At 36.7% G+C, this 12,844-nt stretch overlaps 1 protein-coding gene and 1 pseudogene across 1 annotated transcript in view; one reads left to right on the top strand and one right to left on the bottom strand.

Moving 5' to 3' along the window:
• The first annotated feature begins 4,647 nt into the window (after positions 1 to 4,647).
• Positions 4,648 to 5,989, top strand: LOC107563331 (uncharacterized; annotated as a pseudogene).
• A 2,457-nt stretch (positions 5,990 to 8,446) lies between these two features.
• Positions 8,447 to 12,844, bottom strand: part of LOC107563336 (CMP-N-acetylneuraminate-beta-galactosamide-alpha-2,3-sialyltransferase 1-like) — a 21,670-nt gene continuing 17,272 nt past the window's right edge. The window contains exons 4-6 of the mRNA XM_016248187.1: positions 9,636 to 9,681; positions 9,384 to 9,503; positions 8,447 to 8,939 (exon numbers count right to left, since the gene is read on the bottom strand). Of these exons, the coding sequence (XP_016103673.1) occupies positions 8,766 to 8,939; positions 9,384 to 9,503; positions 9,636 to 9,681 (340 nt within the window). The 3' untranslated portion in view covers positions 8,447 to 8,765. The remainder of the gene's footprint in view (positions 8,940 to 9,383; positions 9,504 to 9,635; positions 9,682 to 12,844) is intronic.

Raw genomic sequence — 12,844 nt, 5'->3', positions numbered from 1 at the left:
TTCAATGGTGGTTTCAGGCAGACTGATACTCCAACCTTCCAGCCTGGAGACATCAGGGTGTGCCCACCCAGCACAAAGTTCAGTCCCGGATTCTACAGTCCCTGTAGGGGGAACTTGATCCTTTCATTTAGGTTTACTCATGACTTAGTATAGCTACTCACTGACTACCAGAGTGCATTAATAAATTATGCAGTTGCTTTGTTTTACAGTTGTTGATTTTATTTGCCAATTTTATTTGCTGTCTTGTGTCAGTAGTAGCACAACAAAAAGAGCAAATAAAATGGTTATTGTTACAATTAATGAAAATAAATGAAATTTAATTGTTACCATTGTTGTGATTCACGTGCTGAATGTTTAAGTTTGTGTGTGACTTTAGCAGCTTAATGCACACTATTTAAAAGTTATATAAATCCAGTTAAAAGCATCTCAAGGCATTTATTGATTTGCTTAGATAATAGGTCACTTTCTAACAGCAACCTATTTATTACTTTTCTTCCCTTGAAATCAAATAACTCACCCACTGCAATGATAATGCTTGGAATAGCCAGGAGAATTTTTAATAACTGCGATTGGATTTGTCTGAAAGAAGAAAGTCATATACACCTAGGATGCCTCGAGGGTGAGTAAAACACTGACTAATTTTCATTTTTGGGTGAACTAACCCTTTAACTATTCCACAATCTCATTTAAGGCGTAGTGGAGATTGCGCCTTTTCCGTTGCGGCCCCCACACTTTGGAATGTCTTGCCTCTATTCATAAAGTCTTTGTCAACTATGGACATTTTTAAAAGCAACTTAAAGACTTAAAGATTTATTTATTAGGCTTCTGGCGTTTGAGCGGGTCTTTTTAATGTAAGTGATTTTGTTGTACAGTTTATATTGTTGTCATGCTGTATTGATTTTGTATGTTTGTAATGTTATTTTTTTATGTTTTTAATTCTCCCTGTGCAGCACTTTGGTCCATTCTTATGGTTTTGAAAATGCTTTATAAATAAACGTTGAGTTGAGATGTGTGCTGAATTACAGGAACTTTTAGGCATTTTAACAACATTTTTATAGCTTAATTTCCCCTTTAACAGCCCAGGTGATCTCTGAATGCCCATGTACGATTCTAATGAGGTGAAATGCATTTAGAATAGGTGGACCTGTAACACTCAAACTTACCACATTATCTGTTTTACTGATCATTGTGCAGGTGACAGAAAAAGGCATAATCCGTTCCTAAAGTCTGTGTGTGCTGCTAAAGGGTGGGACAAAAAATGTTGCATAAACAAAGATCACACAAGCATCTTTGGATTATCTAAACCACCATGACTCACAGCATCTACAATATTTCATCATACATACAGTCATAAATATAATTTGAAGATTACTTTAGAACAATGTACATTTAGTGTGTGATGTGCTTTGGAAAGAGTGTATTTTGGTGAATGCGTGTGTAAAGGGAAAAGTTTTGAAGTGTAGGAGTAATATGAAAAAGGACAGAATGAGGAGACAGCATTCTTAGGCTGCATTAAATGATCTCTTTGTTTGGCACAAAAAAAAGTCCACTGTCTAAACAATGATTGTCCCTAATGCACATTGTTTTCAGACAAAATCGCATTCTGTGCCCTGTGTTATTTGGGTCACTCACACTCAGAAAGACAGAGAGACACATGTGATGTATTCATGCATTCATACAAATATACTTATGTAACCACTGACTTGCATTTAAAATTTAAAAGGAATGGAAATGTAGGCAAATTTGCTGAAGCAGTTCAGATGAGAAGGTGACAGAGAAGGGTCATTCCTGGTATTTGGTCATATTTATATATATTTTTTAAAGACCTTTTATTTTTATTTATCACACAGCACTATAACACTGTTGTTTCACTCTCATATTGTGCCCTTCTTTCTGTGTCCACATATCTGTATGCCCAACACTGTCTTTCCACCTCTGTTGTGGGTGCCATTTTTGATGCTTGTCACAGATTATTTGGATACCTTTTAAAAAACATACCACATATTTGAAGTTTAAACAGGTATTCTCACCTAAGAACTGCAACAAAAAACTCTCAACACACACATTATATAGGATTCCAACCATTATACAGGATTTCCTGGAGACGTATGTGTCGCGTTCTTTAATGTTCTGCCTGGAAACAAAGATGCAGTGATGCCAAACCCCTTCATGGAAGAAGAAAGCCATTGTGTCAACTGTGACAATGAGCCAAATGTTGGATTTTCAAAAACATGTGAAATATGTTCGTGGCATAGAGTCTTTAAAATTCATCCAATAGTTCTACACACCGGTCTGTTATTGTGGGACATCCCTAAACATGACATGGCAGAAAACGAAACATGATTGGTTGCTTTACCTGTCAGTCATATGGCCTCTTGGGCGGTCCCTGGCCATTCAAAGTGACCAAGGTTCTCCGACCTTCTTCTGCCATCAGTCTGAAGGTATAGCTATATATACATAGTACATTCAGAAGATATTTAGACATTTTTTAATTTTTGCCATGATGGGGTTTCAAGTGAAGAAGGATCTGAAAAAATAAATATATTTTTCAAATAATTAGCATAATGTTGCAACGTAACAAAATGCAAAAAAAAAAGGATCTGAATATTTTCTGAACGCACCTGATTTACAGTTTATATCTTTATATGTAACGCATCAACCATTACAGTAATATCTGTGGTTTGTTTATATCCTAAGATCTATTTCCGTTATATTTTAAATAATTGTCTGGTCTTATTTGTTTATTTTAATGTTACATTTGATTTAATGAGTTATAGGTTTTTCATCAATTCACAAACCCCCTGCAGTTCCCTCTCAAACCCCCAATGGTTCGCAAATGTGCTCTAGCCCACATGGGGTGACTGAAATCAAATACAAATACAAAAGAGATAAATGAAACGAGAGGGAGAGGTAGGGAGAGACATTCCTGAGTCACACTACGGGCAGGACTATGTTTGCTTTCTTTAAAAATAAATATATTTTTCAAATAATTAGCATAATGTTGCAACGTAACAAAATGCAAAAAAAAAAGGATCTGAATATTTTCTGAACGCACCTGATTTACAGTTTATATCTTTATATGTAACGCATCAACCATTACAGTAATATCTGTGGTTTGTTTATATCCTAAGATCTATTTCCGTTATATTTTAAATAATTGTCTGGTCTTATTTGTTTATTTTAATGTTACATTTGATTTAATGAGTTATAGGTTTTTCATCAATTCACAAACCCCCTGCAGTTCCCTCTCAAACCCCCAATGGTTTGCAAATGTGCTCTAGCCCACATGGGGTGACTGAAATCAAATACAAATACAAAAGAGATAAATGAAACGAGAGGGAGAGGTAGGGAGAGACATTCCTGAGTCACACTACGGGCAGGACTATGTTTGCTTTCTTACATCTGCCTCTTGTAATCTCGCTGAAAGGTAGAGATGTATGCAAAGGGTGTACGTCTTTTGACATTTAGATATCATAGGAAACTAAGAGACACTTCTAAACAAACCAACAAAAAATATACTTATTCAAATGATCAAAGCCGATGATATGTGCTACTATAAATTTATTTTTATTTTCTTTGTAAAATATTGTTTTGTATTTAGCTTGGCTGTAAATTATTGAAAACACTATCTTCTGATGATTAATTTTCATCTCAGTTGGCACAGATAAGCATATACATTCAGGAAACCTGAACACTGCTCAGTTTTCATATGGTCCTAATTCATAGAGTCAAAGTAACACTGAATCAGTGTTACAGTGTTAAAAAAAGAAAAAAAAGAGAAGAGATGTGCAGACAGCACAACTACAACTGACTAACAGTCACACAACCTTATATGAAATCAACTGCAAATTAAATTAATGATATCTCACCAGAACATGCTTAAACATCTCTGAAAACATAATCTCAATGTTCAATTATTATAAACCATTTTGTCTATATTTCTTTTGTATGGTCTGATTGAAGTCACCATTATGGTGATTCGACTTTGTTGTGGTTCCATTACGGTGCCCTTGACTTTGGTTGATTTAATTCTTTCAGCAATTGTTGAAAGTGCATGTTATCACTATTGTCTCCAATATTTTATGCTCCTGACTGCAATGCCATACATTTTGCTTTGTACATTTTTGGAATCAGTGACTAACAGCTGGATTTTGACATGAGTTCTCAAATTAGCAGTAAAGTCTTTAAAAACATACATTTTCACTTTTGAACTTTCATTATCAAGAGCTCTTTATTAGCAATAGCACTTCTCATAACCCAAGTTATTGAACAATCTGTTAATGATTATGCTGTTATTTGGGATTTTCCTTTGTTTTCAAAGCTGTGAATGTTTTAGTCTGACAATGTACACAAGCTCTTTTAAACTGATTTTAAATGATTTGTGCATAGATCCTTTGAAACAGAACATACATCTTTTGAAACGTTTCACTGGTTTGCATTTTTACTTTTTTATTAAAAACTTCAGATAACATTGATTATTAATATAACCATTACTAAAACAACTCAAATGTTCAGTTCTACCGTTTGACAGAACCCCAGCAACCCCACCCCGTAAAAAGAATGTATGCTACAGAAACATCGATGACAAACTAACAGCAAAGAAACCAAAACGACCTAGGAGAGAAAGAAACTTAGTCCAGAAGCCTTATGACGGGCAGCAGTGAAAGCCGAAAGGAAGCTGCAGCACCGAGTACCCTTCTGTCAACCAGAAAAATTACACAAATAGGCACCTGGAATGTACAAACAATGTACGAGACAGGGAAAGTGGCTCAAATAGCACCAGAAATGTGCAGTTATCACCTTGAACTTCTTGGACTTTGTGAAATCAGGTGGACTAAGTCCGGCTGGCGACGACTGACAACAGGAGAACTTATCTTGTTTTAAGGACATGAAGAAGACAGAGCACCACATACAGAAGGAGTTACCCTCACGCTAGGGAAAGAAGCACAGAAAGCACTCATCAGTTGGGATGCTAAAGGGCCAAGACATATGACTGCATCCTTCATGACCAGGAACAAGTACATCAAGATGAATGTGGTGCTAGGCTACTCACCAACCAATGACCGTAGCGAAGACGATAAGGACAGTTTTTACAGCCAACTCAGTGGCATTCTGGAAAAGCTGAGCAATAAGGACATTACCATCTCTATGGGCGATTTCAATGCCAAGATAAGCAAATATAACAGAGGCTTTGAACAATTCATGGGACAGTTCGGCCTGGGAGAAATGAACGAGAATGGAGAGCAGTTTGCCAAAACCTGTGCCACGAACAACTTGGTGATTGGCGGGAGCATCTACCAACACAAGAGAATACACCAGGCGACATATCACCAGACCATGTGACTGATAACCAGACTGACCACATCTGTATCTCAAAGAGGTTTCGACAGTCGTTGCTGGATGTCCGAGTTAAGGGAGGAGCAGATGTCGCTTTAGACCACTTCTGATGGCAAAGTTGAAGCTCAAACTGAGGAAAAACTGGACAGAGAAACAGAAGAAAAACACAGCTGAAAGACACAGCTATAAAGGAAAAGTTCAAGCTGACGCTCACCAACAGGTTCCAAGCCCTCCAAGAACTGCACGAAGAAGACTGCTCAGAGTTAGAGAGCCAGTGGAGGAGCTATAAAGGGGCAGTTATCGGGGCTTATGAGGAGGTCATTGGAAGGAGAATGTCACAGCAGAAAGACTGGATGTCAGCAGAGACCTACAAGAAAATCCAAGATAGGAAGAATAAAAGGGAGCATTTAACACCAGCCATACCACAGCGACAAAAGCAAAGGCACAGGACGAATATAGTGAAGCAAACAGGGAAGTGAAAAAGAGTGTGAGAAGAGACAAGAGAGAGTATGTGTAGGGACACACCAAGCAGGCAGAAGAAGCAGCAGCAAGCTGAAACATGAAGCAGCTCTATGACACCATGAAGAAGCTTGCAGGGAAGTTCCAGCTAGCAGAACGCCCAGTTAAGGATAAAGTTGAAAGGGCCAGTTGAAACAAAGTTGAAACAAGACCGGTCACGCACAGACCATATAGCAACATTGCACATTGTTGTGGAACAGTCCATTGAGTGGAACTCATCGCTGTATTTCAGTTTTGTAGATTATGAAAAGGCGTTTGACAGCATGGACAGAGAGGCACTGTAAAAGTTATTATGACATTATGGAGTCCCACAGAACATTTTAAACTTGATCAGAAATTCCTATGAAGGGATGTCGTGCAGAGTGGTGCATGATGGGCAGCTGATGGGCAGCTGAAAGAAAGCTTCCAGGTCAAGACAGGAGTGAGGCAAGGCTGTTTGCTCTCTCTGTTTTTTTTCCTCCTGGTTATTGACTGGATCATGAAGATTACAACCAGTGGGAAGAAAAATGGGATACAATGGACACTGTGGAGTCAGCTGGATGACCTTGGTTTTGCAGATGACATAAAATGTTAAGCTCTACTAACTTTAAAAAAATTTAGTTTGTTAACTCAAATATTTTGAGGCAATAAGTTTTCTCAAATGTTTTGATTATTCTTAACTTACCAGGTTTTACAGTATATCAATCAATGTCTCTGCTGGATTCTTTCAATTTACTGGCCAACATTAACACCGATTTGTGGCAGAGGACAGATCCTGAGAAGGAAGTGGGGATGACTTGACCACACCTTGAGAAAATCAGTATCCAATATCATAAGACAGTCTCTGACATGGAACCCGCAAGGAAAAAAGAAAAAGGGGACGGCCACGGAACACCTGGCGCCGAGACCTGGATGCAGAAGTCAAGCTCACAGGAATGGGATGGGGCCAGCTGGTAATGGTAGCATAGAATAGAAAATGCTGGAGAGCAGTCGTCGATGGCCTATGCTCCAGGAAGAAGCAACGGGCCTAAAAAGACTGTCAACAGAGGGCGCTAAATAAATTACGAAGTTATAATTATTGTTTGTAAATTGTAAGTTGTAATTGAAACAACAAAAACATAGTAACAAGCTATATGCTTGAATGGTTACTATATTATGATGTATGAAATATAATTATTAATTGATTACACTACTCGTTACTGGAAAAAGTAATATTATTACTGTAACGCAGCATAATCTAAATTCACTCTACTAATGATGTTGCTAAAAAGAGTAGAAGATCTGCAGGCACAGTCAATAGTCTCCTCCTACTGAGACTTTAGGTGCCAATTTATGGTCTTGCTATTGGCCAATAGACTTTACATGTTTTCACACATGCTTCAGACACCAGCATCTTGTTCTTTTCTCATGTTTTTAGTATAAGTTAAATTCACAGGGAAGTCTTACGCATTGTGTTATTTATTTATTTATTTGGAGGTGTTTTACACATTTCAGTGTCATTTTCTGTAGGCAAAATAACAATAATAAAATTGATGCAATTTTTACATAGTGATGATCGAGTGATGACAATACAAAACTAGAAGCAAAACAGTTTGTTTATTAATTTATTTGTCATACATTAAAACATATGTTTGGTGAAAATTACCACTGAATTAAACACTACTTACAAAAGACAGACATGGTGTTTTGGAAAATGAAAATGAATAAAAAATATTTAATTAATTAATTAATTCATATATTTATTAATAACACATTTTCTAAAACAAGGCACTGTTATTTGGCAAAAGAAGGCATTTAAAATATGAACTCATATGAATTAATCCATGTAGCCTATCAACACACATTTCAATTTAATAACCCAATTTACATGCTTCCTGTTTCCTTTACGACAGTACCATGATACATGCATGTGCTTTCCTCTGCTTGCAAACATGGTGCAGCACATGCAGGTTCTACGTCAGAATGCCGGCTCCTGCATCAGCAGCATCACACGCATGTGTCGTGGTACTCTAGTGAACGCTCGCCGACTGACACGGAAGAGTAGTTGTTGAATAAAGTCTTTATTTTTGTTTTCTTTGCATACAAAAAGTATTCTTGTAGCTTCACAAAATTAAGGTTGAACCACTGATGTCACTTGGACTATTTTAACGATGTCCTTACTACCTAGTAGTTGCGTTGCTGTCTATACAGGGTCAGAAAGCTCTCAGATTTCCTCAAAAATATCTTAATTTGAGTTCCAAAGATGAAAGAAGGTCTTACCTGACAATTTTTCAAACTCTCCTTTTAATTTCTGTGCAATGTTTGGTATTGTGGCTAATTTAGGCTGATGAACACAAACAAACACGTATACATAAAATACAAAACAGCATGTTTCATGAGTTCACGCTGACATATAATTAGCTGAAGTATGGTAATGCATATCTGGCGTGCCTGAACCTAGAGTTCCTTAACCCCTTTACCGAGATCTTCCACTAAACCACGACATATTACTCATGTTATCACAATGAATAAAACTGAGAAATGTAAAGTGAATTTTACATAAAATTTTGCTTTTTTTTTATAAAGATGTATATATAAATTATTTGTAAGCGGCAAATACATAAAAAAAAAAATACTATAAATACTACCCCCTCCCAAACTGAACAGTAGAGTAAAACATTAATAAAGTGAGTGCTATTATGTTTCTGACAAAGAAGAATGATTGAAAAGAAGTATTAAATACATCTTGAATTATGTGCAAAAAATAGCTTTGAATATTAACGCTATCAGTCAGTGTTTTTTATTTTCATTCTAAAAGTAAATTAAAAAATAAAATCAAACAAAATCTCTAAAGCTTTCAATCCATACATAAATGGCAATGAGTGCTCAAATGGCCCGTCTTGTGGTAGTTCTGTTCTGTTAAGGCTTTGTGGAAAATTCCATGTGTGAGCTCAGCCTCCTCTGTAGAGCATGATCTTGTGTTTGTCTGCTAAGAGCAGTGTGATGTTGTACTCATAGTCTCCATCATGGACGCCTGTGTGTCTGAATGCTCCTCCCAGCATGTTGTCCTCCCAGTAATGGTGCCAGTTTCCATCCTGGTCAGCACCAAATCCAAACACATTCACCTACATCCAACAGAGCAGATAGGCTTTAAGACTGAAAGCCGTTCTTTTAGACAATCATCATTATGTATTGATTATTTTATTAGCAATAGTAATTTCAGCAGCAGTAGCAATAGTAGTAGTAGAATTTATTAATTTATTTTAACATTAAACCTTTTTTTTCTAATTTAATGACAACTAAGCTTGGTTGTAAGATCTATCAGTCTGGGTTTTGATAAATCAACATAGCTGTACACCACATAATCTGTTTCAGCAGAACTGAAACTGCTGAACTGTTTCACAGTTGCAGCAGAGGGCTGGTTCCACAAGGGGGAGATATTCCCATTTTAAATGTATATACATTTTAGAATGGGAGTGAAACTCGCTCCTCAAAGCACAGAAAATTATTAAACTGATACCAGTGAAGACACGGAAGAAAGAAAAACAATACAACTAAAATTAACATACCTCATCACAAATGTGAATTGCAAACATCAGTGAAAGGAATCCAGTGGATGGATATCTCCCATGACCCTCTAGCCACGAGTCATATACATACTTTAAAAAGCTTGGGTTGTAGATTAAAACCTGTGAAAAGATCATGAATCAAATCTCTAAAAATGGGAATAAAGAAGAAAAGTAAGAACAGATCAAAACTAGTCAAACGAGTCAAAAAGCCCCCCTTTTTAATTTTTTAATAATGGCACACAATCCACTAACCTTGTCCTTATTGGCAGCGATCCGTGACTTGACTGGTACATATGTCCTAAAAGCCAGAGACAATCATATTGATTAATAAACAATGCTTCACTGTACTAATTAAATTATCCTGCAGATTATAACCTTCCCCTGTATAGCAATCTTTTCCCTCTAGAATCCGTGTTGCCCAGCGACATCCCCAAAACATTACTGCTCTATATGAGATCTGCATGGAGGAATGGGCCAAAATACCAGCAACAGTGTGTGACAACCTTGTGAAGACTTACAGAAAACGTTTGACCTCTGTCATTGCCACCAAAGGGTATATAACAAAGTATTGAGATTAAATTTTGTTATTGACCCAATACTTATTTTCCACCATAATTTGCAAATAAATTCTTTAAAAATCCTACAATGTGATTTTCTGGATTTTTTTTTCTCATTTTGTCTCTCATAGTTGAGGTATACCTATGATGAAAATTACAGGCCTCTCTCATCTTTTTAAGTGGGAGAACTTGCACAATTGGTGGCTGACTAAATACTTTTTTGCCCCACTGTAGGTCAAAAGATGATACAGGAAAAAACAAAAAAATAAATTTGGATGAATATCTTAGACTACATGAACACTGGTAGTTTAGTCAATGACAAAAATATTTTTTAATGACAATTAGGATTATGTTAAAGTAGTGTATATGGTTTACAAGGACATAATAGTGTAGGCCTATTTAAATGCATTATGACATTAATATGGTGTATGTGGACACCTCAGATACATACGTTTTGAGCAAATTCTGTTTTTTCATTCTCAGGAAGGTGTGTTAGATTTTAGCGATGTTCATCTGTTAGCAAAGGGACTATTTAAAACAATAAAGTCAATCCCCTGTAGGCCTATACAAAATCACCTGGCTTATGCTTGTAGATATTTATTATACTTATTTTATATGAATGATATATTATTTATGTTATAATGCATTAACACATGACATACACTGACACAACATTAAGGGCCAGATTTACTAAACTGGGCAAATTAGTGTTAGAACACAATTCTATAAAAGCACCGATGGGAGGAGAAAGTTATGCGAGTGATTTACTGACAATGCGCACATTAAAGAACACAGACGCAGCCAAATCATTTCCATAATGACCAGCACAAATACCAGTAATTTGATGAGTACAAACGTTATTATATTGCGCTGTGTGATTCATTTTCTCCTCCCATAAATTTTGCGTCTGAAATGGAAACTCCTACAAATGCATATTCAGTATAGGCAAGGTGCAAAAATAACTGTGTCAATGCCTTTTCAGTCAAGTCAAGTCAAGTCACCTTTACAGTATATAGCGCTTTTAACAATACAGAGTGTGTCAAAGCAACTGTACAGCATTAATTAGGAAAATATTATGTCAGTAATGCAAAGTGACAAAAGTAAACACTCAGTTTTCAGTTAAAAGCAGTTCATCATTGAATTCAGTGATGTCATCATCCATCTCAGTTCAGTTTAAATAGTATCTGTGCAATCAAGTTGACGATATCGCTGGAAATTAAGTGTCCCCAACTAAGCAAGCCAGAGGCAACAGCGGCAAGGAACCAAAACTCCATCGGTGACAGAATGGAGAAAAAACATTGGGAGAAACCAGGCTTAGTCGGGGGTCCAGCTCTCCTCTGACCAGACGAAACGAGCAGTTCAATTCCAGGCTGCAGCAAAGTCACATTGTGCAGAGGACTCCCTCTTGTCCCGGTAGCCATCTAGGAGACAAGGTCCTCACTGGGGATCTGTGTCTGGGGCTCATCTAGTTGTCCTGGTCTCCGCTGACATTCAGGGCTGTCGAGGTCCTCTCTAGGTGCTGATCCACCATCTGAATAAGAAAGAAACAGACTAATATTAGCGTAGATGCCATTCTTCTAATGATGTAGCAAGTACATCGGGTGTTATGGGAAGTGTTCCCGGTTCCAGTTGTCCTAAATAATGCAGCCTAAAAATCCTTTAACGGATTTGAATATTAGAAATGTGTTAGTGTGTTATGTGTAAGCCAGGTTAAAGAGATGGGTCTTTAATCTAGATTTAAACTGACAGAGTGTGTCTGCCTCCTGAACAATGTTAGGTAGGTTATTCCAGAGTTTGGGTGCTAAAAAGGAGAAGGATCTGCCGCCCGCAGTTGATTTTGATATTCTAGGTATTATCAAATTACCAGAGTTTTGAGAACGCAGTGGACGTGGAGGACTATAATGTAGTAAGAGCTCGTTCAAATACTGAGGTGCTAAACCATTCAGGGCTTTATGAGTAATAAGCAAGATTTAACAATCTATACGATGTTTAATAGGGAGCCAGTGCAGTGTTGACAGAACCGGGCTAATATGGCATACTTCCTGGTTCTAGTAAGAACTCTAGCTGCTGCATTTTGGACCATCTAGAGTTTGTTTATTAAGCGTGCAGAACAACCACCCAATAAAGCATTACAATAATCTAACCTTGAGGTCATGAACATTTCTGCATTTGACATTGAGAGCATAGGTCAAAATTTTGATATATTTTTGAGATGGAAAAATGCAGTTTTACAAATACTAGAAACGTGGCTTCAAAGAAAAGATTGCTATCAAACAGCACACCTAGGTTCCTGACGGATGATGAAGAATTGACAGAGCAGCCATCAAGTGGTAGACAGTGTTCTAGGTCAGTGTTTCCCAACCTTTTTTTAGTCGCGGCACCCTTTGGAAATTTTAACAAACTTGTGGCACCCTACAAAATTTATTTTGTCACAATATTAGAATTTCTAACTTCGATATGATAATTTGAAAAGTATAGATATTCGGTACAACAGGGATGAACTGCAGAATTTAATGTCATACAGATATTTTTAATATTATTGAAACAAAATGTGTCCATCAATGGTGGCAATCAGTAGGCTAATTTCTAATGAAGAGACCAATTTATATGACAGATTTTAATGTAGGCTTTTATACATATGTAAACATTATTTAATTACCTTTATAACTAGCTATCTCACAAATTTTTGCTAACTCAGTGTTTTTTTAATTTTACAGTGGGGTAATTTTGGTGCAGTAGCACGAGATAGCTTGATTTCAAACTTTGAATTGAATAAAAATGACAAGTAAGCAGTCAATAATAAAATAAGAACAAATAAAGAAATTAATAATGATAGCACAAATAAAAAAATAACGACAGGCCTTCAAATAAATAAATTGCTTTTTAGTTTTTCAGGTAGGTCTA

This window comes from Sinocyclocheilus grahami, unplaced genomic scaffold (assembly GCF_001515645.1).
Source record: "Sinocyclocheilus grahami isolate Dianchi unplaced genomic scaffold, SAMN03320097.WGS_v1.1 scaffold869.1, whole genome shotgun sequence".
Lineage (NCBI taxonomy): Eukaryota > Metazoa > Chordata > Actinopteri > Cypriniformes > Cyprinidae > Sinocyclocheilus > Sinocyclocheilus grahami.
Note: the sequence above shows the minus strand (reverse complement) of the source record. Positions and strands in the feature narration are given on the sequence as shown.